The 24,811-nt window shown below is 43.6% G+C and overlaps 1 protein-coding gene across 5 annotated transcripts in view; it reads left to right on the top strand.

Moving 5' to 3' along the window:
* The window catches only part of ABLIM3 (actin binding LIM protein family member 3), a 345,645-nt gene that overhangs the window by 306,403 nt on the left and 14,431 nt on the right, over window positions 1-24,811 (top strand). For 4 of the 5 annotated variants that reach the window (XM_068277142.1, XM_068277140.1, XM_068277139.1 and 1 more), the window contains 4 exons: window positions 1,193-1,222; window positions 2,372-2,430; window positions 13,245-13,305; window positions 15,509-15,705. In XM_068277142.1, coding sequence (XP_068133243.1) covers window positions 1,193-1,222; window positions 2,372-2,430; window positions 13,245-13,305; window positions 15,509-15,540 — 182 coding nt within the window. In that variant the 3' untranslated portion in view covers window positions 15,541-15,705. Of the gene's footprint in view, window positions 1-1,192; window positions 1,223-2,371; window positions 2,431-13,244; window positions 13,306-15,508; window positions 15,706-22,212; window positions 22,294-24,811 lie in introns of those variants that run through there. The other variant, XM_068277143.1, reaches the window with a different exon arrangement.

The following is a 24,811-nucleotide window of genomic DNA, read 5'->3' as shown; positions in this document are numbered from 1 at the left end:
TGCTCCCATACAGCTGTGGAGATGGTTACACTAAGATTCAGGTATAGCACCTATTTACTCCAAAGTGTCCCAGATGGGGAGGAGCTTTACCATGGGAAGGGGCTGGGCTTATCACAGCCAGAGGCGGAGCTTTGTTTTTTGCAGCCAAAGAGGCCTTTTTATGGGAGTTTAAAAAGGGGGGATGCTTGGGCACCCAGAGCCCCCTAACCCCCCCCCCCCCCCGTCCCCACATGCCTGCCCTTCTTACTCGTCCTCAGCAATAAAATGCATTACTAGGCTAGCAACATGTCTGTACAACGCTGAGTCCCAAACTGTCAACCAAGGGATTGAGTCACAATCTCAGTGGGTGACATAAATGCAACATGTGTGAGCCCTCCCTGGGGAAATGTATTAGTATTATGCTGGGAATACACGTTTCGTTTTTGCCTTCGTTTTAGCCTTCGATTCGTTCGGTAAACGAATCGAGTGTTGAAAACGTATGTGAAAATAGTCATAATCTCATTATAGTTTCGATTAATAGACCCCAAAAACGAACGACTAGTGATCGAACATGTTTGATATTATCTCTCTTTATCCATCTAATCGAGCCATTGGTAGGCTTGATGGCTGTTCAGATCGATTATATATTCATTTATGCCGTCCGTCCCTGTACTACGTTTCGTTTCTTTGCAGCCTTCGATCATTGGAAAAACAAAACCATCAGAATCGAAAAAAAACCCGAAACCGTGGGTGGTGATATTAACCGTACGGTAGATTATTTCGGGATCGAAAAGGACAAAAGGCACAATCGAAACGAAGGTTTAAACGAAGGCAAAAACGAAACGTGTATTCCCAGCATTAGATGGGTAGAGCATGTTCCAAGTCTGTTCAAAGTCGTAAAACAACACAGAGCCATTACTAAAGTGTTTTGGGTGATTTTCAAGGCAAATTACTAGCAAAGGAAAGAGGTAGTTAAAACTAATTGCAATATTTGATCTCTCTCTGGGGCATACTTATATTTAACAGTCTGAGATATACAGTGTAGTATTTAAAAGACTTTAATGAAATTGGAAACTGTGAAGACGTTTTAGCACATTAGAATTTTCACATAGTTTAATAATGTCCATGCAGACATTTATAGTGCTTTTAAAAAGACATTAATAGCTAGATAGTAATTGATAGTAAACACAGCTGTTTTGTGATTATTTCACAGCTCCCAACAAGTGCTATCTGGCCGACAGCGGTAAGTGCATTAACTGTGCATTCTGCAGGCATTATCTCTTTTCTTTTATTGATATTTATTGATTTCAAAAGATTTAATTGAAAAAGAAACAGCAGTAGAACATACAGTAGCGCAACATATAAAGAGTCAAACGTTCCAGTCAGAAAGGAAGAATGTAATGTTTCATGGCATCTCCAGATTGTAGCCAAATCTGCACACAGATCCAGCTGTTACAAATCATACATATTCACTCTACTGTAAAGCACAGACCTCAACAACGTTTTCAGTATAAACCTTCATCCCCCTCCTGCCTTTCTCTCTCTCTCTAGTTTCGTTTTCGCTGACAGGCCTTGCCATGCGTATTTTTCTTCGTGTTCCCATCTGCAATATGTCCTGCGTCTGTGCAGGACACTATTGAGGACGGGAACGTGAAGAAGGATGCACGTGTCCAGGCCTGCGCAGGAGCAAAAAGCCAGCGGACTCCCTGTCAGTGAAAGCAAAACTGGCTGGCGGCAGGGGAGCAAAGGATCTGCAAGTGACTGCGAGGGCATGGGACAGCTGCAGGGGGCTGGTAGAAGCCGCAGAAATGTAAAACTGATTTTTTATTCCTGGCTTAAGTGTCCCTTTAAGTCACACTTGCTCCTGTGTTTTTCTGTGCAGTTTTGGGTCTTCCATTGCTCTTCAGTTGCATTTGCGATCTGTTTTTTATGCCAGCGATTTTCCATGTTCATTCATAATTTTCCATATTGCAGCAAAATACGTTGTAATTGGGAACGCGTGCACCATGAGAAAAGACAGCAAAAAGCAGTCGGATTTAAAATGCGTAACAAATGCGCAAACTGAACGCAAATGAGTGTATACAAAAACCACTTACTGAATCTTATTACGATCGTCATGGTGCACTTTTTCTTTGCGTGCTGCAAAATGCATTGTAATTCAGCAAGCCTGACCCCGGCCTTAAAGTCTGAACTTACAAATTTTAGCAACATTCATAAATTGTCACCAAAGAGACACTAACCACTGACTGTCTATAGAAAGGTGCCATTTAACACTTTCAAAGTAATGAATTGTGACTGCTACTTGTAAACTGTATATTGAGGCCAGGTAGAGTATTGGCTGTGTTTTATAGTAACAACTTGTGCACTGAAGACCTTCTTGTGTATTTTCTAGATCCCCTTATCAACAAGTCTGCCTCACTGCCAGCTTACAGAAGGAATGGACTTCACAGGGTCAGTATAAGCTCTGGCAGGATGTTTGCTTACTGATGGCTTCACCACCCTAAACTGATTCCCCAACTCACATTCTTGCAGGAAAATATAGGTTTTTCAAAATGCGGAAACTAGTATATGTTCAGAAAGTTAAGATATGGTGACCTAAAACACCAAGGATTTTATACTGGAGATCTGAAAGCTGCACAGTACTGTATTGTGCACTAAAACAGAAGATCACTGCATGTACTAACTTCCACCTGTCTGTAGTGATGAGTGGCTATGTACATTTACTTTTCGCCATCATTTTTGCAACAATTTCATATTTTTGCACAGAACAAAATATTTGTGAAAATATTTGGGAATGGGAAAACACATTTTCGCCCAAATATGAATAAATGTGAAAATGTAAGGCTATGCAAAATGCACTGAAGTCAGTGGGCATGAGAACACACTTTCTGGAGAAAGCTCTATCTAAATCCATTACACTTTTTTACAAAAATTTGCATCACGCAAAAATTTCAATGCAAAAAATTAAATTGGAGAAAATTGATGACATCCCTACAGGTCATGCATTCATCCCGCATCACTTGTTTATAGCTATACCGTCCCTAAAGTGTACCTGAGACAGGGGTGGAGGGGAAATTGATACATACATGGGGCTTCCCCCAGCACCCTTCAAACCTTTGGCTTCCCCCACTGTCCTCCTGCCACCTTGATCCTCCGCTAGGGTCCTCTGAAATTTCTCTAGTCAGGGACAGTCCGCGCATGCGCAGTTCAGGTGCACGTTTGCCCCATCGTGCTCCTGTCTACTGCACTTGCGCAGTAGTAGTGAAAAGCTGCTTGGGGAACAGGAGCTGGAAACTTGATCCACTGCTAGCCAAAGTGAAATAAAAGTAAACAACCCCAGGCTCTTTCAGCCATAAAAATCCCCTAACCTTAACATTGCATATACTGGTTCAGTAAGATCCTAAGTACTGGTTCAGAAGGAGCATAAATTTATAAAGCGAAAATAAAGCACCTTTAACCACTTGCCGACCGCGCACTCATAACGCGCGTCGGCAAAGTGGCAGCTGCAGGACCAGCGACGCAGTACTGCGTCGCCGGCTGCAGCCTAATTAACGAGCGATCGCGCGGCTGTAGCCGCGCGATCGCTACGTCATACTATTCGGCCCCCATGTGACTTCAGCCCGCCGGCCAATCAGCAGCGCCGGCGGGCTGTAAAAATTCAAAACAACCAATAGAACGCGTATAATACAGTTTGTTTAGGTAACAAACTGTATTATACTGCCTGCCTCCCGCTGGTGGTCACACTTAGCGATCGACCACCAGCGAGGAGAGCAGGCACAGTGAGTGAAAGCACACACACACATTAGGAGCCCCACAGACCCCCCGATCACCCGCAGCACCCATCAGACACCCCCCTGTACCCCCCTGCAGCACGCAGATCAGACCTAACCAACCCCCATATCACCCATCAATCAATCCCTGTCACCACCTGTCACTCCTATTGATCAGATCCCTAACTACCCCTTAGGGTTATCTGATCACCCCCCACCCCTTCAGATCTCCCCCCCGACCCCCCCCCCACCCCTGTATACTGAACCTATCTATCTCCCCTGCATCTGTCTATCTCCCCAGTGATCAGCTGCCAATCACCTATCAGTCACCTGTCAATCATCCCTTGTCACCACCTGTCACTGCCCCCCCATTAGATCAGACCCCCCAACTGCCCCTTAGGGGTATCTGATCACCCCCCACCCCTTCAGATCTCCCCCCCCCCCCCCCCCGTATACATCTATCTATCTTCCCTGTAATTGCCCGCTGATCAGCTGTCAATCACCTATCCGTCACCTGTCAATTATCCCCTACTCACCACCTGCCACTGCCCCCCATCAGATCAGACCCCCAACTGCCCATTAGGGGCTTCTGATCACCCACCCTTTCAGATCCCTCCGAGACACCCCCCCTGATCACATCAGCAGTCCATTGTTTACATCTGTTTTTCCCTGTAAACACCCACTTATCACCTGTCAATAACCCATCTATCACCCCCTGTCACCACCTGTCACTCCTATCCATCAGATTAGACCCCCAACTACCCCTTAGGGGTATCTGATCACCCCCCCCCCACCCCTTCCGATCCTCCCCACACCGTCCTAGTTCATTGATTGCGTATATTCTCCCCCCTGCCATTGTGTATCTTATCTCCTGTCTGTAAGGCTTGATTGTGCTTTGTTTGGCTACAATTGTCTCAATTGCACTGTGATTGGCATCGATTTTTGTGTGATTGGCTTCGATTGTCACGTAATTGGGCTTCGATTGTCGCGTGATTGGCTTCAATTGCCCGTAATTGGTTTTGATTGTGCCAATTGCCCACTGATTGGCTGTTTTGCCCTGTGATTAGCATCGATTGTCGTGTGATTGGCTTCAATTGTCACGTAATTGGTTTTTGATTGTCACGTTATTGGATTCAATTGGTCCGTGATTGGCTTTGATTGCGCCGATTGCTGTAATTGTGTTGTAATTGTCTCGTGATTGTTTTTGATTATTTGTGATTGCTCTCTGATCCCCAACCCATCCCCCCCCCCCCCCCCCCCCCCCCTCACCATCAACATCACTATCACTATCACTATCCTAGTGATCTAAAAACTTTTTTAGTATCACTAGTGGTAACAAACAGTTAGGCCAGTTAGCTAAGCAAAAGGGTTGTTAGTGTCAGTTAGTGCTCAGCCCACTGCACCACAGTCACTAATTAGCGTCATCACTGTCGCTAATCAGCATTGGTACTATATAGTATCTGTAAGTGATTATTAGTGATCACAGTCAGATCTATATTAGGGTCTCTAGGATCCACAAAAAAACGCAGTGTTTGCCCGATCAGACCTGATCGTTCGCCTGCACTGCGTTCAGCCCGCCCCACCGCATTGACAGAAATTTCTTTTTTCTGATCACTGCAAAAAACACTGTACACAAGCTGTGGCACTGTAAACATCAGTTTTGATTTTTTTTATCTAAACTCAGTGACCACAGCTTTCTACCTCTCAAGTACTCCCTTTCGCTAGGTAGGTGCTCTTTTCCTGGGTAGTCTCAGAGGAATACCTCCTAAATTTAGCAGGCCACCATGGCAAAAAAGAGGTTTTCCAATGAAGACATCTACAGGTACATGGACCAGTCGGATGAGGATGATTGGGTCGACTTATTCGACGAATCTTCGGGTTCAGAGTACGATCCTGTAGACAGCAGTGGCTCTCTGACCGATAGTTCCGATGACGAGGTTGAGGTCCCGGCTAGAGCCAGGCGTACCACACCCCATGTCACTGGACTGCAGGTGGCGGAAGATCAGTCTCACGGGCAGCAGAGTGGCGCTGATCTGATTTTTCTTGGTGAGGCATGCACCAGCAGCGCAGCATCTCCTGGACCTATCAACACCAGTACTTCCGCAGAAGACCCTGATGAAGTGGCGGACACCATCCTGGAAGTAGAAACTGGTTCGGTGGTACGTGAATTAAGATCCGATCCGCAGCCACCAAGTAGACGGGCCCGTACTCCCATTGGTTTTCCAGAGGTGCTGGCAAACCCTGATTGGCATTCCCCTGATCCCGCCGCACCCATACTGCCCCCTTTCACCGCCCAGTCTGGAGTCCAGGTGGAGACAGTTGAACTAGGATCGGCCCTAGACTTTTTTGAACTGTTCCTCACCCAGGATCTCCTTGACTTAATTGTGGCTGAGACCAACCTATATGCCACACAATTTATAACCGCCCATCCGAAAAGCTGCCACGCCCAGCCTTTTCGGTGGAAACCACTCCAAGTTTCCGAACTTAAAATTTTTTTGGGCCTTCTCCTCAACATGGGTATTACTAAAAAAAATGTATTGCGCTCTTATTGGTCTACACGCCAAATACATAACATGCCCGTGTTCTCTGCTGCCATGTCCAGGGCGCGATTTGAGATCATCCTGCGCTTCCTGCATTTCAATGACAACGACACCTGTCATGAAAGAGACCACCCAGCTTATGACCGGCTCCACAAAATTCGGCCCCTCATAGACCACCTGTCATCCACATTTGCAGATGCTTATACCCCTGAACAGAACATCTGTGTAGATGAGTCCCTCGTACATTTTACCGGGCGCCTTGGCATCAAACAGTACATCCCAAGCAAGCGCGCCCGGTATGGGGTGAAACTGTATAAGCTCTGTGATAGAGCCACAGGCTATACATCTCGTTTTAGGATCTATGAGGGAAAAGACTCAAAATTGGAGCCGGTCGGATGTCCTGACTACCTGGGGAGCAGTGGAAAGATTGTGTGGGACTTGGTGTCACCCTTGTTCCAGAAGGGGTACCATCTTTATGTGGACAACTTTTACACAAGTGTGGCCCTCTTTCAGCACTTAAAGTTAGAAGGAATCCGATGCTGTGGCACCGTGCGGCCTAGTCGCCGGGGCTTCCCCCAACAGCTCGTTAACACCAGACTTCAACGGGGGGAGAGGACCGCCTTGTGTACCGATGACTTGCTCTCGGTGAAATGGAAGGACAAGAGGGACGTTTACCTTCTGTCTACCATTCACACAGACACGACAGTACAAATTACACGGGCAACAGAGGTCATTGAAAAGCCCCTCGCCGTCCACAGCTATAATGCCAACATGGGAGGGGTGGACTTCAATGACCAGATGTTAGGGCCCTATTTAATTTCCCGGAAAACCAGACGCTGGTATAAGAAAGTGTCTGTGTATTTAATTCAATTGGCGATGTACAACAGCTTTGTTCTCTACAGTAAGGCTGGGAGAACTGGATCTTTCCTTCAATTCCAGGAAGACATTGTTTCGGCACTCCTCTATCCAGAAGGTGCCAGAGCCCAACCCCCAAATGCAACTAGCAGGCTGCATGGAAGGCATTACGCCTACCCGATTCCCAGTACCCAAACTCAACGCAACCCCAGAAAAAGATGTCGTGTCTGCAGCAAGGCTGGAATAAGGCGTGACACCCCCGTTTACTGTCCCCGCTGTCCTGACCAGCCTGGCCTATGCCTAGGGGAGTGTTATGAGAGGTACCACGAGAAGACACACTTTTAGAACCTAGGGAACTACAGACACAGCAGTAGGCACACAAGGGTCTCTCAGTGCTATTTCACACTGGCGCGATGCGTTAGGGCAAATTGCCTAGCAAAAGTCACACTTTGCGGTCCCCCCCTACGCCGGAAGTGCTTGACTTAACGCTAGTGCATGCCTACGTTACTGCGTGGCTTCTGCGGCAATTTGGGTCGGCCCGGAAGTCATGTTAGTCTACGGCGACGCAGTTAATTTACTAGGCCGAATGCTACTCTTGTGGTATTCCCTGAAGATCTATTTTGGGCGAGACGGTGCGGCGGGCTCGACCGACCGGATAGGCCAGTATGCAGTGTGAACCCAAACATCAGGTTTTGAGAGATCCAAATACACTGGCCTGCCAGAAACCTCTCCTTTCACTTGGGACAGAATGCATAATGTACTTCGCCACATATCTGTGCGATTTGCACTTTGCACATTGACCCATGGGGGAGGAGAAGTTTATCCTCAGCTCGCAGGTAAAAAAAAAAAAAAAAAAACAGGTAAGCAAAAAAGTTAATATTTGGTTACCAATGTTATTGTTTGGTTTGAACATATTTAATAAAGTTTAAAAAGTTAATGTTATTGAAGTGCTTTGCTGCTTGCTTGCTTTTTTTTTTTTTTTTTTTTTTTTTTTCTTCTTCTCTCTTTTTTTCCAACCGACCAATCAGCTGCAGCACTGATGATGCATCCTGACAGAAGCATTGCGCTTCTGTCAGGTTACACAAAATCGGTGCATGCAGCGCTGTAGGACGAGATTTCTCCTCCACAGTAAAAAAGATACGTTTGCCGAGGCATATGGGCCAAGGTGTGGTGTTGGGGATTCATATGCTTTGGCAAGCACTTTGTATCAAAAAAGAACTCAAGCAATGATTTCTCCATTCACATCGATCAATGTGGATGAATAAATCAGGATTGCCTGGGCATACGAGCTGGTGGGTTTGGATTTTTGGGGTGGCAGCTCCTATGTCCAGGCGGACGCCTTCCCCTCCTTTTTGTTTTGTTTTTTTCGTTTTTCTTCTCTCTTTTTTCTATCCAGACCGACCGACCGACCAATCAGCTGCAGCACTGATGGTGCATCCTGACAGAAGCATTGCGCTTCTGTCAGGATACACAAAATCGGTGCATGCAGCGCTGTAGGACGAGATTTCTCCTCCACAGTAAAAAAGATACGTTTGCCGAGGCATATGGGCCGAGGAGCGGTGTTGGGGTTCATATGCTTTGGCAAGCACTTTGTATCAAAAAAGAACTCAAGCAATGATTTCTCCATTCACATCGATCGATGTGGATGAATAAATCAGGTTTGCCTGGACATACGAGCTGGTGGGTTTGGATTTTTGGGGTGGCAGCTCCTATGTCCCTCTTTCTTTTCTTTTTGTTTCACATTTTTTGGCAGATATTTGTTCATCCACATTGATCGATGCGAATGAAGGGATGTTTGCTGTTCATTTTTCCTTTCAGCCCAGAATGCACTACCTGTATGCCCAATATAAGGAGTATAGCAGAAATACTGGCCATACATGTAATGATTGCAGCGGCCCTAAAATGCCAGGACAGACCCCACAAATGACCCCATTTTGGAAAGAGGACACCCCAAAGTATTCCGTGAGGTGCATGGTGAGTTCATAGAAGATTTTGTTTTTTGTCACAAGTTAGCATAAATTGTTTTTTTTATGTTTTTTTTCACAAAGTATCCTTTTCTGCTAACTTGTGACAAAAAATATTTTTTTTTATAAACTCACCATGCCCCTCATGGAATACTTTGTGGTGTCTTATTTTTAAAATGGGGTCATTTGTGGGGTTTGTTAACTGTCCTGTCATGTGGGGGGGGGGGGGGGGCTAAATTGTGAGCACCCTTGTAAAGCCCAAAGGTAGTCATTGCACGTTGGGCCCCTTAGCGCAGTTAGGCTGCAAAAAAGTGCCACACGTGCTATCGCCGTACCCGGGAGAAGTAGACCAATGTGTTTTAGGGTGTATTTTTACACATACCCATGATGGGTAGAAGAAATCACTCTGTAAATGACAATTTTTTTATTTTTTTTACACACATTTGTCCATTTACAGAGATATTTCTCCCACCCAATATGGGTATGTGTAAAAATACACCCCAAAACACATTGTACTACTTCTCCCGAGTACGGCAATACCACATGTGTGGCACTTTTTTGCACCCTAACTGCGCTAAGGGGCCCAGAGTCCAATGAGTACCGTTAGCATTTCACAGGTCATTTTGAGAAATTTGGTTTCAAGACTACTCCTCACGGTTTAGGGCCCCTAAAATGCCAGAGCAGTATAGGAACCCCACAAATGACCCCATTTTAGAAAGAAGACACCCCAAGGTACTCAATTAGGAGTATGGTGAGTTCATAGAAGATTTTACTTTTTGTCACAAGTTAGCGGAAAATGATTTTTATTGGTTTTTTTTTACCAAGTGTCATTTTCCGCTAACTTGTGACAAAAAAAAAATCTTCTATGAACTCACCATACTCCTAACGGAATACCTTGGGATGTCCTCTTTGTAAAATGGGGTCATTTGTGGGGTTCCTATACTGCTCTGGCATTTTAGGGGCCCTAAACCGTGAGGAGTAGTCTTGAAACCAAATTTCTCAAAATGACCTGTGAAATGGTAACGGTACTCATTGGACTCTGGGCCCCTTAGCGCAGTTAGGGTGCAAAAAAGTGCCACATATGTGGTATCGCCGTACTCGGTAGAAGTAGTACAATGTGTTTTGGGGTGTATTTTTACACATACCCATATTGGGTGGGAGAAATATCTCTGTAAATGGACAATTGTGTGTAAAGAAATCAAAAAATTGTCATTTACAGAGATATTTCTCCCACCCAATATGGGTATGTGTAAAAATACACCCCAAAACACATTGTACTACTTCTCCCGAGTACGGCGATACCACATGTGTGGCCCATTTTTGCACCGTAACTGCGCTAAGGGGCCCAGAGTCCAATGAGTACCTTTAGCATTTCACAGGTCATTTTGAAACCTTTGGTTTCAAGACTACTCCTCATGGTTTAGGGCCCCTAAAATGCCAGAGCAGTATAGGAACCCCACAAATGACCCCATTTTAGAAAGAAGACACCCCAAGGTACTCAATTAGGAGTATGGTGAGTTCATAGAAGATTTTGCTTTTTGTCACAAGTTAGCGGAAAATGATTTTTATTGGTTTTTTTTTTACCAAGTGTCATTTTCCACTAACTTGTGACAAAAAATAAAACTTCTATGAACTCACCATACTCCTAACGGAATACCTTGGGATGTCCTCTTTGTAAAATGGGGTCATTTGTAGGGTTCCTATACTGTCCTGGCATTTTAGGGGCCCTAAACCGTGAGGAGTAGTCTTGAAACAAATTTCTCAAAATGACCTGTGAAATGCTAACGGTACTCATTGGACTCTGGGCCCCTTAGCGCAGTTAGGGTGCAAAAAAGTGCCACACATGTGGTACCGCCGTACTCAGGAGAAGTAGTATTATGTGTTTTGGGGTGTATTTTTACACATACCCATATTGGGTGGGAGAAATATCTCTGTAAATTGACAATTGTGTGTAAAGAAATCAAAAAATTGTCATTTACAGAGATATTTCTCCCACCCAATATGGGTATGTGTAAAAATACACCCCAAAACACATTGTACTACTTCTCCTGAGTACGGCGATACCACATGTGTGGCACTTTTTTGCACCCTAACTGCGCTAAGGGGCCCAGAGTCCAATGAGTACCTTTAGCATTTCACAGGTCATTTTGAAACATTTGGTTTCAAGACTACTCCTCACGGTTTAGGGCCCCTAAAATGCCAGAGCAGTATAGGAACCCCACAAATGACCCCATTTTACAAAGAGGACATCCCAAGGTATTCCGTTAGGAGTATGGTGAGTTCATAGAAGATTTTATTTTTTGTCACAAGTTAGCGGAAAATGACACTTGGTAAAAAAACCCAATAAAAATCATTTTCCGCTAACTTGTGACAAAAAGTAAAATCTTCTATGAACTCACCATACTCCTACTTGAGTACCTTGGGGTGTCTTCTTTGTAAAATGGGGTCATTTGTGGGGTTCCTATACTGCCCTGGCATTTTAGGGGCCCTAAACCGTGAGGAGTAGTCTTGAAACCAAATTTCTCAAAATGACCTGTGAAATCCTAAAGGTACTCATTGGACTTTGGGCCCCTTAGCGCAGTTAGGGTGCAAAAAAGTGCCACACATGTGGTATCGCCGTACTCAGGAGAAGTAGTACAATGTGTTTTGGGGTGTATTTTTATACATACCCATGCTGAGTGGGAGAAATAACTCTGTAAATGGACAATTGTGTGTAAAAAAAATCAAAAAATTGTCATTTACAGAGATATTTCTCCCACCCAGCATGGGTATGTGTAAAAATACACCCCAAAACACATTGTACTACTTCTCCCGAGTATGGCGATACCATATGTGTGACACTTTTTTGCAGCCAAACTGCGCTAAGGGGCCCACAGTGCAATGACTACTTTTAGGCTTTACAGGGGTGCTTACAATTCCGCACCCCCCAAAATGCCAGGACAGTAAACACACCCCATAAATGACCCCATTTTGAAAAATAGACACTTCAAGGTATTCATTGAGGGGCATGTTGAGTCCATGGCAGATTTCATTTTTTTTTGTTACAAGTTAGCAGAAATGGAAACCTCTTTTTTTTTTTTTTTTTTTTTTTTGTGACAAACTGTCATTTTCCACTAACTTGTGACAAAAAATAAAATCTTCTATGAACTCACTATGCCTCTCAGTGAATACTTTGGGATGTCTTCTTTCCAAAATGGGGTTATTTGTGGGGTATTTATACTATCCTGGAATTTTAGCCCCTCAGGAAACATGACAGGTAGTCAGGAAAGTCAGAGATGCTTAAAAATGGGAAAATTCACTTTTTGCACCATAGTTTGTAAACGCTATAACTTTTACCCAAACCAATAAATATAGGCTGAATGGGTTTTTTTTAATCAAAAATATGTTTGTCCACATTTTTCGCGCTGCATGTATACAGAAATTTTACTTTATTTGAAAAATGTCAGCACAGAAAGTTAAAAAAATCATTTTTTTGCCAAAATTCATGTCTTTTTTGATGAATATAATAAAAAGTAAAACTCGCAGCAGCAATCAAATAGCATCAAAAGAAAGCTGTATTAGTGAGAAGAAAAGGAGCCAAAATTCATTTAGGTGGTAGGTTGTATGACCGAGCAATAAACCGTTAAAGCTGCAGTGGTCTGAATGGAAAAAACAGCGCTGGTCCTTAAGGGGGGGTAAAGGCTGAGTCCGCAAGTGGTTAAGCTTCCTGGTGGTTTAAAAAAAGGAGTATGCAGTTATTGGGGATAATAAAATATTACTAATGCTCTCTGAGTGGTAATGTCCAATCCTTACAAATACTTCTAATATGGAATCAATTAACAAAAAGTGACATGGACACAGACAGCACCCACGGGGACATAAAGTATAAATAAATTACCTTTAAGCTTCTTGGTGGTTTAAAAAAAAAAAGTAGGAGTATGCAGTTATTGGGGATGAATTTCTAATGCTCCTCTGAGTGGTAATGCCCAATCATTAAAAACACATCTAAATGACATGGACAGTTACACAGCACCCACAGGGGGCACAAAGTGCTTTCCCGCCATTGCTAAAGAGCTTTATGTGCCAGGCAATGGCTGCCAATGCTGCTTTATAATAATCGTTATAGTCTTTATAATAATCTCTGGTATTTGTTACAGCCGCCAAGCACTGAGCTGTTCCACTATGATAGTGCCAATGCAGTCAACTGGGGAATGAGAGGTAAGTGTACCTTTATTATAAAAAAAAAAGTGTATAGAGATTACTTATATTATCCATATCATTATGTCGTATCTGAAAATTGCTAAACTGAAAAACGCATGCATTAAGTTTACTGTGGACTTCTCCATTCAGTATCAGAGCAGTTATATGGTATAACTCACAGCAGCCAATCAGAATCATTGTCATTATTCTTCCATGCCAAAACCTTATGTTACTAAAGTTATTCCTCTTGGAGTCCTGACAAGTGGATGTTGTTGTACTGCAAGGATCTCACAGAAAATGTTCAGAATGCTTTAAAGGACATCTAAAGTGCCATATGTATTTCCTTTTAAGTAAAGTTAACTGCCTGGCTGTCCTGCTGATTCTCTGCCACTAATACTTTTAACTATAGACACAGGAAGTTGCTCTTAGAGATCGGAAGACCTCCAGCGAGAAGGAGGTAAAGTGTTCAGCTTCAGCCTGCCGCCACCGCTGCTGCTGCCACAAACACCACCAATGATTGCAGGAGGGGGAGCGCTGAGAGGAGAGCCCGAGGTGATGGAGGGAGGGGGGATTTCCCTCCTCCCAAACGATCTGCCACACTCTCCTCTTATGCTGCGGCCCCTCCTGCCCCCCAAAAGTCCCTGAGCAGGCCCTAGCCCCCCCCCCCCCCCCCCGCGACGGCAGGGGTTGCACCCCCTATTGTTACGCCAGTGCTATAGACCCTGAACAAGTATGCGATCAGATGTTCCTGAGGACTGTTTTCCACTAAGAAACCTGATCACATTTCTTCTATTTTCTAATACCACAATTCTGAGATTGTTCCGCAATCCGTCTGGTGTATGATGCGGTTGTGGTGCATTTGCAATTTACGACTGTAGAAATGTTTTTTTTAAATGCAGAATGGCATATCGGTGCTATTGCTATGCAATTTTCCTGTGCTCTTGTACACTTTGTATAGGAAGCCAATTGCACAAAAAAATGCAGCAGGCACAACAATTGTGGTTGGGAAAAATCACGTTGCAAAAACTGTGCACTAATCAAAACATCCCTGCTCTGTTTTCATCAGTAAAGTAACTACCTAGCGTTTTGCAGCCGCAGCTGAAAACGCACTATGCGTAAAATAGCCCTGACTGAAGTTTGACTGGTTTAGCCACATGCCTGTTTCAGGTGTATGCTTGAGTCACTAATGATGCATGGAAGATTCGCAGGACTGCCAGGCAACCAGTATTGTGTAACCACTTTGCATGCCTGGGCATCTGGTGATGTCCATGAGTTCAAAACGTCAGTTTTCAACGCATTATTAGAAATGAACATTTTATTTCCAGTTATTTCATTTGTCCAATTACTTTTGAGCCCCTAAAAATGAAGGGATTGTGTTTAAAAAAATGCATTAGTTGCCTCACTATTTTATGCAATCATTTTGTTTCATTGCACCGAGTTAACCACCCTGGCGTTCTATTAAGATCGCCAGGGCGGCTGCGGTAGGGTTTTTTTTAAATAAAAAAAAAACTATTTCATGCAGCCAACTGAAAGTTGGCTGCATGAAAGCCCACTAGATGGCGCTCCGGAGGCGTTCTTCCGATCGCCTCCGGCAGCCAGAAGTAACACGGAAGGCCGCAATGAGCAGCCTTCCGTGTTTGGCTTCTCCTGTCGCCATGGCGACGAGCGGAGTGACGTCATGGACGTCAGCCGACGTCCTGACGTCAGCCGCCTCCGATCCAGCCCTTAGCGCTGGCCGGAACTATTTGTTCCGGCTGCGCAGGGCTCAGGCGGCTGGGGGGACCCTCTTTCGCCGCTGCTCGCGGCGGATCGCCGCAGAGCGGCGGCGATCGGGCAGCACACGCGGCTGGCAAAGTGCCGGCTGCGTGTGCTGCACTTTATTTGATGGAAATCGGCCCAGCAGGGCCTGAGCGGCAGCCATCGGCGGTGATGGACGAGCTGAGCTCGTCCATACCGCTAAGATGGTTAAAGCTGAACGTCTGCACTTCAACTGCATCTGAGTTGTTTTGTGTAAAATTCAATGCGGTAATATACAGATCCAAAATGAGAAAACCAGGGTCTCTGTCCAAATATTTATGGACCTCACCGTACATCAAAATAATATTGTTTATCATTTATCCATCTTTGTCCTGATATTATTGTACACAGCCCCAGTGAAAACTGTATGAAGATAACATTTTGTTTAGCAGGTTTCTTATTGTCCTCTCTTTTTTTGTTGCAGAATACAAGGTGAGAATACCCAGAATCCCTTGAGGAATAGAAGAGCTGTTACTGTGACAATGGACAGTTTACACAACACAAGCAAGATCCGTTTTTTTTGTAAATGTGCATTCAGCCATAGTTCCAAGGACTTTAGCTGTATCCTGAAGGGAAATCAATACTAGTTCAGCCACCCACAATAAATTACTTTGCAGTTGATCTGGATATATAATCTCTGCAGTCAGTAGGTTAACACAAAATTCTATAAACAAGAGAGTTAACTTGGAAAGAAAAATATGCGTGCGGACTACGCTAGCACATGAGCCATTATACACCCAAGTAGCCTTTACAGCATATTTTAAATGAACTTGCTATTTAATGTCTAAAGTTGCTGCTTTTGAGCAAATTAAGTCAAATCAACTGCCACAAAAGCAATACTTCTTTTATATAGCAAAATACTTTTCACATAAAACTGATTGAAGAAAATAGTCAATGCTCCAAAATATGCAAATTCTAAGTAAATTTTTTGGGAGATCCTCAGAAAATGACAAAATTTAAAACAATTAGTGATACATTCCCCCTCTATAAAGATTTGAACAAAAATATGTAATTAATTATATTTTAAGGAAAACTTTAACCCAGGACTGAACTTGATCCCAGTCAGTAGCCAATATCCCTTTTCAGATGAGAAATCTTTACCCTTTTTTTCAAATAGATCATCAGGAACATCTATATGGGTGATATTGTGGTGAAACCCCTCCCACATTGTCATGTCAGGGCCATGGCTCTGACAATTCCTGTCTGTAAACTTCATTGCATTGTGGGAAATAACGGTTGTTTCCTACAGCCAAGCAAGCAGTATGAGCATAGAACGCTCAGAACATTTAACAGTCAGAGATCACATGGAAGGACTAAAGATGTCACATCCAATGATAAACTTCAGAATGTAAATCAGGGAAAGAAAAGATTTTACAATGGGCAAACAGTGACAAAATCATTTATAAATGAATATTGTTAAAAAAAAAATACCAAAAAGCAATTTCATTTTAAGTAAGATATTCAATAGCATGTTTGTAGTGCCAGCATTATTACTTTGGTACCTGGTAGGTGCTGCCACCATCCACATACATGCAATTACAAGCATGAGCGCATGAGGTAAACACTTCTTGTAGACTTTCTGAACAGTTCAGCGGCTATAGAGTGAGAAAATGATTAGTATAAGGTTCCTTTCATACTGTGTCCATATCGTCACTCACAACGGACAATATCATCTCAGCACGATGCAATGAAATTCCTATAGGGCTATACTGAATGCAATGTTGGTGCAGTTCTCATTGGGACGATCAGCATGCAGTGCATTTACAGGGCAAATGGACGCATTTACAGTGGTATACTTTACTTGTACTGTATTCCTCACTCACCGTATGGTTGCACCCCAATGGTACCACATGATGCAACTTTTTAGCTAAGTTGTGCTGTGACTGTGAATGCATAGCATGGCATTGCAAATTAATTTGCTTAGTGTGAAAGGAGCTTAATGCTTAGTTTCTTATGGTTGATAAGCAAAGTTATAGAACTTAAAGGGACTCCGAGCAGTGCAGAAACTATGGAAAGATGCATATCATTTTAAAGCTCTCTTTCTCCTCTTTCCAATTATATATAAACCACCGCCCTACGCCTTTTAGTTTTCGCTATTATCGTGATTGAAATTGCCGCGGCCGCGATTTCAATCGCGAAAATAGAGAAAACTAAAAGGCGTAAGGCGACGATTTAGGTGTCGCCAGAAAGAGGAGAAAGAGAGCTTTAAAATGATATCCATCTTTCCATAGTTACTTGTATTACACAGGACGACACTTTCCCCAGTGTCAGCAGCTCCATTCAGCAGAAAGGAAAGGAAAAAGTCGCCCTGTGTAATACAATGTAACTTTGGAAAGATGGATATCATTTTAAAGCTCTCTTTCTCCTCTTTTTGGCGACACCTAAATCGCCGCGATACGCCTTTTAGTTTTCTCTATTTTCGCGATTGAAATCGCGAAAATAGCGAAAACTAAAAGGCGTAGGGCGGCGGTTTATATATCACTGGAAAGTGGAGAAAGAGAGCTTTAAAATGATATGCATCTTTCCATAGTTTCTGCACTGCTCGGAGTCCCTTTAAAGAGAAAGAAAAAGAACAATAGATAAAACTAAAAAAATGGAGAGGATTTATCAAGAGCAGTGCAGAGAAGCAACTAATCAAAATCCCTGTTTCAACTAACAGGCGAATCCTAATTGGTTCCCTGATGCAGCTGTGGTAGCTGTGCACTAGATTTTTCTGCACTCCTCTATATATATATATCTACTCCAGTGTGTAAACTACCGGTACTAAAACACCTCAGGTGCCTACACACTATAACTGTCATCTGTATAATAGGATGTTTTGTTTTTTTCCTCTGTGGACATATAGCTGATTTAAATTTGACAAAAGCTGAAGTATTTGTATTATCTGCCAAAGAAGATTCCTCCAGAATCATTCTGACTTGTCAGTGTGCATTTTAGCAAATTCCACTCTGGCTTTTTTGTTTTTCCTTTAAGTAAACCTGAAGCAATAAAAAAAAGAAAACAAACTTAGGTGAGGGAAGTCTGGATAGTCTAGAGGCTTCCGGTCTTCTCCTCACGCCCACCGTTGCAGACCCTCTGAACATATCCACCAATAGCTTGCGGATATGTTCTCATGGCTGCGCTTCCCGCCATGAATGAGTGCGGCCGTAGTGCGCCACTGTGTGAGTACTGCCACGCCTGTGCAGTTAGCAGAAGTCACTTGTCCACAAGTGGCTCTGTGCTATTGCTCAGGCGTTGCTGTATTCACACAGGCGCAGTATAGCCGAGCTCCTGCGTGAAGTGGAACATAGCTGTGGACTTTCAGAGGGTCCTGGTGGTCTTGAGGAGGACACAGGAATCTTCTGGAGGACCCAAAGGCTACCCACTGCATAGGGAACTATTAAACATTTTTGTTGGCATTTTGGGATTGCTTTAAAGGACAGCTAAAGTGAGAGGTATATGGAGGCTGCCATATTTATTTCCTTGCACATTGCCTGGCTGATCTGCTGATCAGCCTCTAATACTTTTAGCCATAGACCCAGCAGGTCAGGTGCTTGTTACAGGTGTGTGATTCTGACACTACTGCGCCCAAAGAGACAGCCAGGCAACTGGTATTGTCTAAAAGAAAATAAATATGGCAGCCCCCATGTCCCTCTCACTTTAGTGGAGTCCTCTCTGGTCTTCTTCCATAGAGGTCACTGACACACAAAAAAACAGATGAGGCAATCAGACACTGATGGGCCTTGACCTTGGAATTTACAACATTTGTAAAGTACTTTTCTCCAGTAGGATTTAAAGTGAATAGCATGTCTCAGTCATGTAATTAGTGGCAGGGCGGATTATGTTACAGAGGAAGAAGCTACTTGTCCTTTCACTCCAGACTAAACAGGTGGCTTTTCAATCTGGGTTTGAATAGGGATGGAGCTGTCCTGATTGAGTGTGGTAGAGGGCTAGTAGTTTCACAGAAGGCTTTGGCTTCACAAAGTTTGGAGTCTGGGGATGTTCAAGTCATAAAATCTTTGTTGCTCTGAGGATTTGGGAGGTGTGGTGTAACTGCAACAACTATGTCAGGTAGCCAGAGCATCAATCTTGAGGGGGCATCTCTATTTTAACCTGAATTCCTTTAGCAGTTGTTCTACTCTCCTTTAGGTCTGCTTTTTACATGACTCCCATCAAAACTGTAAAAATGCTAAACAGAGGATTATCATTTTCATATTCTTATTGCTAGTCATGTGTGCTGTGCACAGTGCTCTGCGCTAATAAACTGAATGATTATTCTGTGCAACTCATGTCATTGTTGTCACATAGTGGTGATCTCTGGACCTGTGAAAATAATCACACATCCGGATTTCTCCCTTTGTACTTTTGGAAACTGGCCTAAGAAGCAATGAGTATACCTCCTGTATGCACACACCCTAATTGTGGGAATGGCAAGGAAGGAACACTTGGGTGTCAGCAACATAGTCTAGCCTTCAAACACATTAGTCATGATGATTCCTACACCTGTAGATAAGCTTCAGAGAAAATACAGCAAAAACATAGTGTTTCAAAATAAAACACCAGAATTCAAAAGTAATGATTAGAGGTGTCTGTATTTTTAAGTATCCCAGAAGTTACACGTTACTGTTCTAAAGTGAGCTGGCACAAAAATTAAAGCCAGTATATTTATTACCTTATAATACGAGTTGCAGGATCACCCACAAGGCAACCTAGGCCCGAATTCCAGGTTCTCTGGCCCATTTTCCACCTCACCTTACTAAAAGAGCAGCCCGATTTACTTCCTTTCCTAGGGCCTCTTTATCTTAATCTTTCTGTAGCTTGGACATCCAGTCCTTTTATGATGGGCATACATGGCTCGATGCCCCCTTATCACTCGAGCCGCTGATGGCTCAATTGATAATTTCCGACTGGTCCGATCACGCGGCGGATCGATACCGCGCTCGATCCCTGCGGGCGGACAATAGCGGGGAATCGAGCTGCTGATAAGGAAGCGCCCGCGGGCTGTGGGAACGAACGGACTCGCAGTGGAAGTCGATCCGGCGGCTAATCGAGCCGCCGGTCGACCCGTGTATTCCCACCATTACTCAGAGACAATTGCCTCAATTCACTAAGCTTATCTCCTGTCAATAATAACATTTCTGGAGTGATTACCATAGTGAGAAGGCATGTCCTATTCAGGAAACATTTTACCTCTTCTGTCTTTAAGTTAACTCTTCAATCCTTAAAGCGGAATATAACCCTGCATTTCAACTTTGCTCTAAAACATTATTTACAGTATATTATATGCAACCAGCATTTTTTTTTTTACTAGACCAGCATTGGAAGGGTTACACAGGGCTTTAAAGTTCCTTTAGATTTCTGCAGACCCATCTGAAGCTGAAAAGAGATACATTTTGTTTACAGAAATGTATCTAAGTGTTTAATGTGACTCATCTCTCTGAGAAGGAGCTTGGAGGACTGCCAAAGAGTGTGTAACTGTTTATCAATAGATACACAGAATGTAACAATCTGAACTTCTGCATATCTCTCCACGGAACTTGAAACGTCTGTGTTTAACCCTTCCAATGCTGGTCTAGTAAAAAAAAATGCTTTTTGCATATAATATGCTGTAAATAATATTTTAGAGCAAAGTTGAAATGCAGGGTTATATTCCGCTTTAAAATAACTCCAGAAATCTAAAGTTAATGACAAGCTGTTAATTAACTGCGAGTGAAAATAAATACAGAGTAGGTAACTTAACTACAGAGGAGGTAACCTAACTACAGAAGAGATAACTTAAAAGGAACCTAAACTGAGAAGGATATGGATTTTTCCTTTTAAAATAATACCAGTTGCCTGACTCTCCTGCTCATCCTGTGTCTAATACTTTCAGCCACAGCCCCTCAACAAGCATGCAGATCAGGTGCTCTGACTGAAGTCAGACTGGATTAGCTGCATGCTTGTTTCAGGTGTGTGATTCAGTCACTGTTCATGCCAAAGACAGCAGCAGGACAGCCAGGCAACTGGTATTGTTTAAAAGGAAACATCCACATGGCAAGAGAAAAGTGCTATATAAATATTGGAATTATTATAATAACAATAAATTATTATTATTATTATTATTATTATTCAGATTTCCAGAAATCAGCCATCATTCCTGGCAGATGCTGCCTTATGCCTGAACTTGGCAGTGGGATTTCAGATCAGTTTTACAATGTAACACCAGACAATTAAAAAAAATAGTCAGAGTTTTCTGAATAATTTCGTTTATGCCCATTTGGGAATCATTGGAAGTACCTTGGTAAATCAGACCTTAGAGTTTTCTTCTTTTCTTTTTTTTTTTTTTTATCCCATTGTGTTACTTTCTCCAGTCTGAAAGTTAACTGTTCACATTGAATTTTTTAGTATAATTTAATTTCATAGTTTTCATTATTGCCCTGTTCTTTGGGATGACTAAGGTCCTCACGTGGCCAGTAGAATGCAGCACTGATGCATGGAGGAAAAAAGCTGTGCATGCGTGGCTTCATTGTACTGGGCGTGCCCAGTCCAGATGCACTTGTTCACATCTGGGAACACGGCCAAAAGATAAAGGGTGGTCTCAGCCAGCATTCGGGAAACCTCAGGACCATCCAACTACTGAGGTAAGTATTTACCTTCCCTATATCAGGTTTGTTTCAAAACAGAAGTAAATTACAGAAATAATATTTTGATTGGCAGTAAAAGGTTTACAGAGCATATTGGTTTACTTGGTTTATTGTCACATATGTTGTTTGGTGCTTGAAAGAAACCTGTAATGACAAAAAAAAAAAGGTAAAACTTACCAGTGGCCTCTACCTGCCCCCCGCAGACGTCCTGTGCCCATGCCCGGACAAAACAATCCTCTGGTTACCTGATGCAGCTCATTTTCATTGCTGACAATTTACAAGTTGCTGACCACCGTGTGTGCGCAGCCCTGGCTGCGCGAGTCCTCGCTCACTTCGTCGGGAGCATCCTGTACAGGCGCAGGGGACGTGCAGACGCAGTGGCCTGCTGTCTGGGTGGGGGGGGGGTGTATCGGGGCTGGTAGAAGCCCTAGGTAAGTGAAACATTTTTCTGTTTTTGTCCTTACAGGTTTCCTTTAAGCCTTTTCAGTAATATTTGACAACAATCTGCAATTTTCTCATTTTGCAGATTTATCCTTATGAACTACTCATGGTAACCACCAGAGGGAGGACCAGACTGCCAAAAGATGCTGACAGGACTCGTCTGGAAGTAAGTGAATGAACAGGGTAAATTCACATGGGCATTCAGTCGCCAACCTCCTAACCTCATATTCACTAATCTTACAGCATTTGTGCTTTGGTTACCAATTTATAAATGCCTGTGTGGATCAGGATGGATGGTGAATGGTTTGTGCTTGGGGGGGGGGGAGGGGGGACATTTCCTATTACCAAAAGACCTTTGCAAAAAAACATCATGTTTATTACACATCCAATATGCCAGCTGAGCCATGAAATTGCCTGTGAATACCGCATGCTGCAGCTTTTGAGGGTATAGACATCACTTCACTGAACAAAACCCCAACTGGTTGTGTGTATTGTGGAGGTTGCAGCAAGAATTGTACCTATTGGCAGCAGGTGATGACCTCATGGCAAAGAACCTGCTGTGTAAAACTTGGCAAGCTGTTTATATCAATTATTACACTTATAGTGGTACTTCATGACAAAGGACCTGTAGTGAGAGGGAAGGTTTGTGAGGTGACACGGGTTGGTCCACGCCCAGCTGTAACAGGAAACGGTAAAATGTCTACCATTTAGAAGTCTTTCTCTCTGGAACTGCTAATCTTGGCAACCTCAGGTTACACATTTAGTATCATTATGAATTATTACTTCATTTTGATTTTCTCACATCGGTGTTGGGTTTACTTTACATCTGAGGAATTGCTGGAAAGAGAACGAAAAAAATGCAATAGTCACACCACATATGTATGTATTTTTTTTTCTTATTTAATGGATAGCGTAATGGTTAAGGGGAACCTGAGGTGAGGGGGATATGGAGGATACCATATTTGTTTCCTTTTAAATAATGCCAGTTGCCAGCTGCTCCTCTGATCATGTGTCTGTAATGCTTTTAGCCATGGACCATGAAAAAGCATGCAGATCAGGTGCGCTGACTTAAGTCTGACTGGATTAGCCACGTGCTTGTTTCAGGACAGCCAGGCAACTGGTATAAATATTGCAGCCTCCATACCACTTACTCTCTGTCACAGGAGCCCTCGTGGCTGACCGCACTTAGCCTTCTAAACGGTGCCAGCGCACAGATCGTGCGAACTCTGGTCGCAGTCAATGCGCAGGAACCGTTAAGAATTAGCCGCAGACAACTCAGAAGGGAGCCTGTGAGACACGGGTGATTACAACGTCACCTACTGGTTCAGAGTAAACTGCCACCACCGCGGTTACTATGGGACCGTGGGGCCCACTAACTGACTGACTAATCCTGCGAATAAAACGGTTAAACACACGATATTCTGTCTAGCCAACAACAAACAAACAGTAGCGTATCTTCAGAGACCCGGGATCATTTCTGTGTGTGCTGATAAGCAGGGTAGCGGAAAGTGAATGACTTGGAGAAAGTCGTTTATTCACGCAATATAAATAATTAATATATACAGACAATTATGAAAATCAACAATTATGAAAACAGTAATAGCCAGTATGAAAAATAAAAGAAGGGAGAAAAAATACTTAGTTGCTGGAAAGATGTCCTTATTGTGGGAAGAATCATAAAGTCCTTGGTTTCAAAGTCCAGAGTTCAGAGTTCAGACCAGGTGGATGCCAGCATATCCTCAAGCTGGCATCTGATGAGTGCAAGATGTTTCAGTGTGGAGGACACAGCCCGCCTGCTGGCTCTGTGCTTTTGATGAAGCTGGTTTGGGGGTGTGGCAATGCCAGCCCCCTCTGAGCTACCAGCAAATGACAGTTCATTCCCTCTGAGAGATTTTAGAGCTAAACTTATGAATTGCTGTAACTCCTGAACCATACACGTTACATTTAGGGGGGTAACAGCTTCATACTTGGAGGAAAATACAGATTAATATGATACCTGACATGGCTAGTGCATCAGATCAGGGTCCTGAGTAGATTCATACCTGGGTGGTAGGGGCCCCGGGCCCCTCTCGACTGGTATCAAGAGATCCAGCATGACCCTACGGATCCAATGATACCGCTCTCATAACCACCCTATTTATTGTATTCTGTAAATGGGCAAAAGATTATATTGTACATTCATTTCTTCCTGCTAAGGCCGGAGTCAGCCTGACTGGAGTCCAGCTGTGTCTGCTTCTTGGCTATGAAAGGCCCTGTTGGCTCCTTCAATTAACATCTGAATGTGAAATCTGCTTAGACAACTGAGTTTACACCTCTGGCTTGATCAGCAGTCACAGGGCCAGTCTTCCTGCCAGCTGCTTGTCACCGTATACCTGATGGATGGGCCATCAGCACAGCTTGAAGCCAGGGACTCTCTGGGCCCAGGCTCATTAGCATATCAAAAGGGCCAACCAGCATTTGGAATGGTGCTCTCTTTGCTAAGAAAAGGACTGCAGACCTCCTACACAATAAATCCAGATTGTACCGATTTGAAGCGCAATCGACGCAGGAATCGAGTGCGATCGTTCTTTTCTTCACGGGCGATTCCAGGACGCGCCTGCGTCCCCGCAATCGTCCGTGACAGCCCCCCCCCTTGTCCGTGGCTTAGCCACTCATCCGCAAGATGTGTGGCGGCGCCGCTAACC

This window comes from Hyperolius riggenbachi, chromosome 3, assembly GCF_040937935.1.
Source record: "Hyperolius riggenbachi isolate aHypRig1 chromosome 3, aHypRig1.pri, whole genome shotgun sequence".
Lineage (NCBI taxonomy): Eukaryota > Metazoa > Chordata > Amphibia > Anura > Hyperoliidae > Hyperolius > Hyperolius riggenbachi.
Note: the sequence above shows the minus strand (reverse complement) of the source record. Positions and strands in the feature narration are given on the sequence as shown.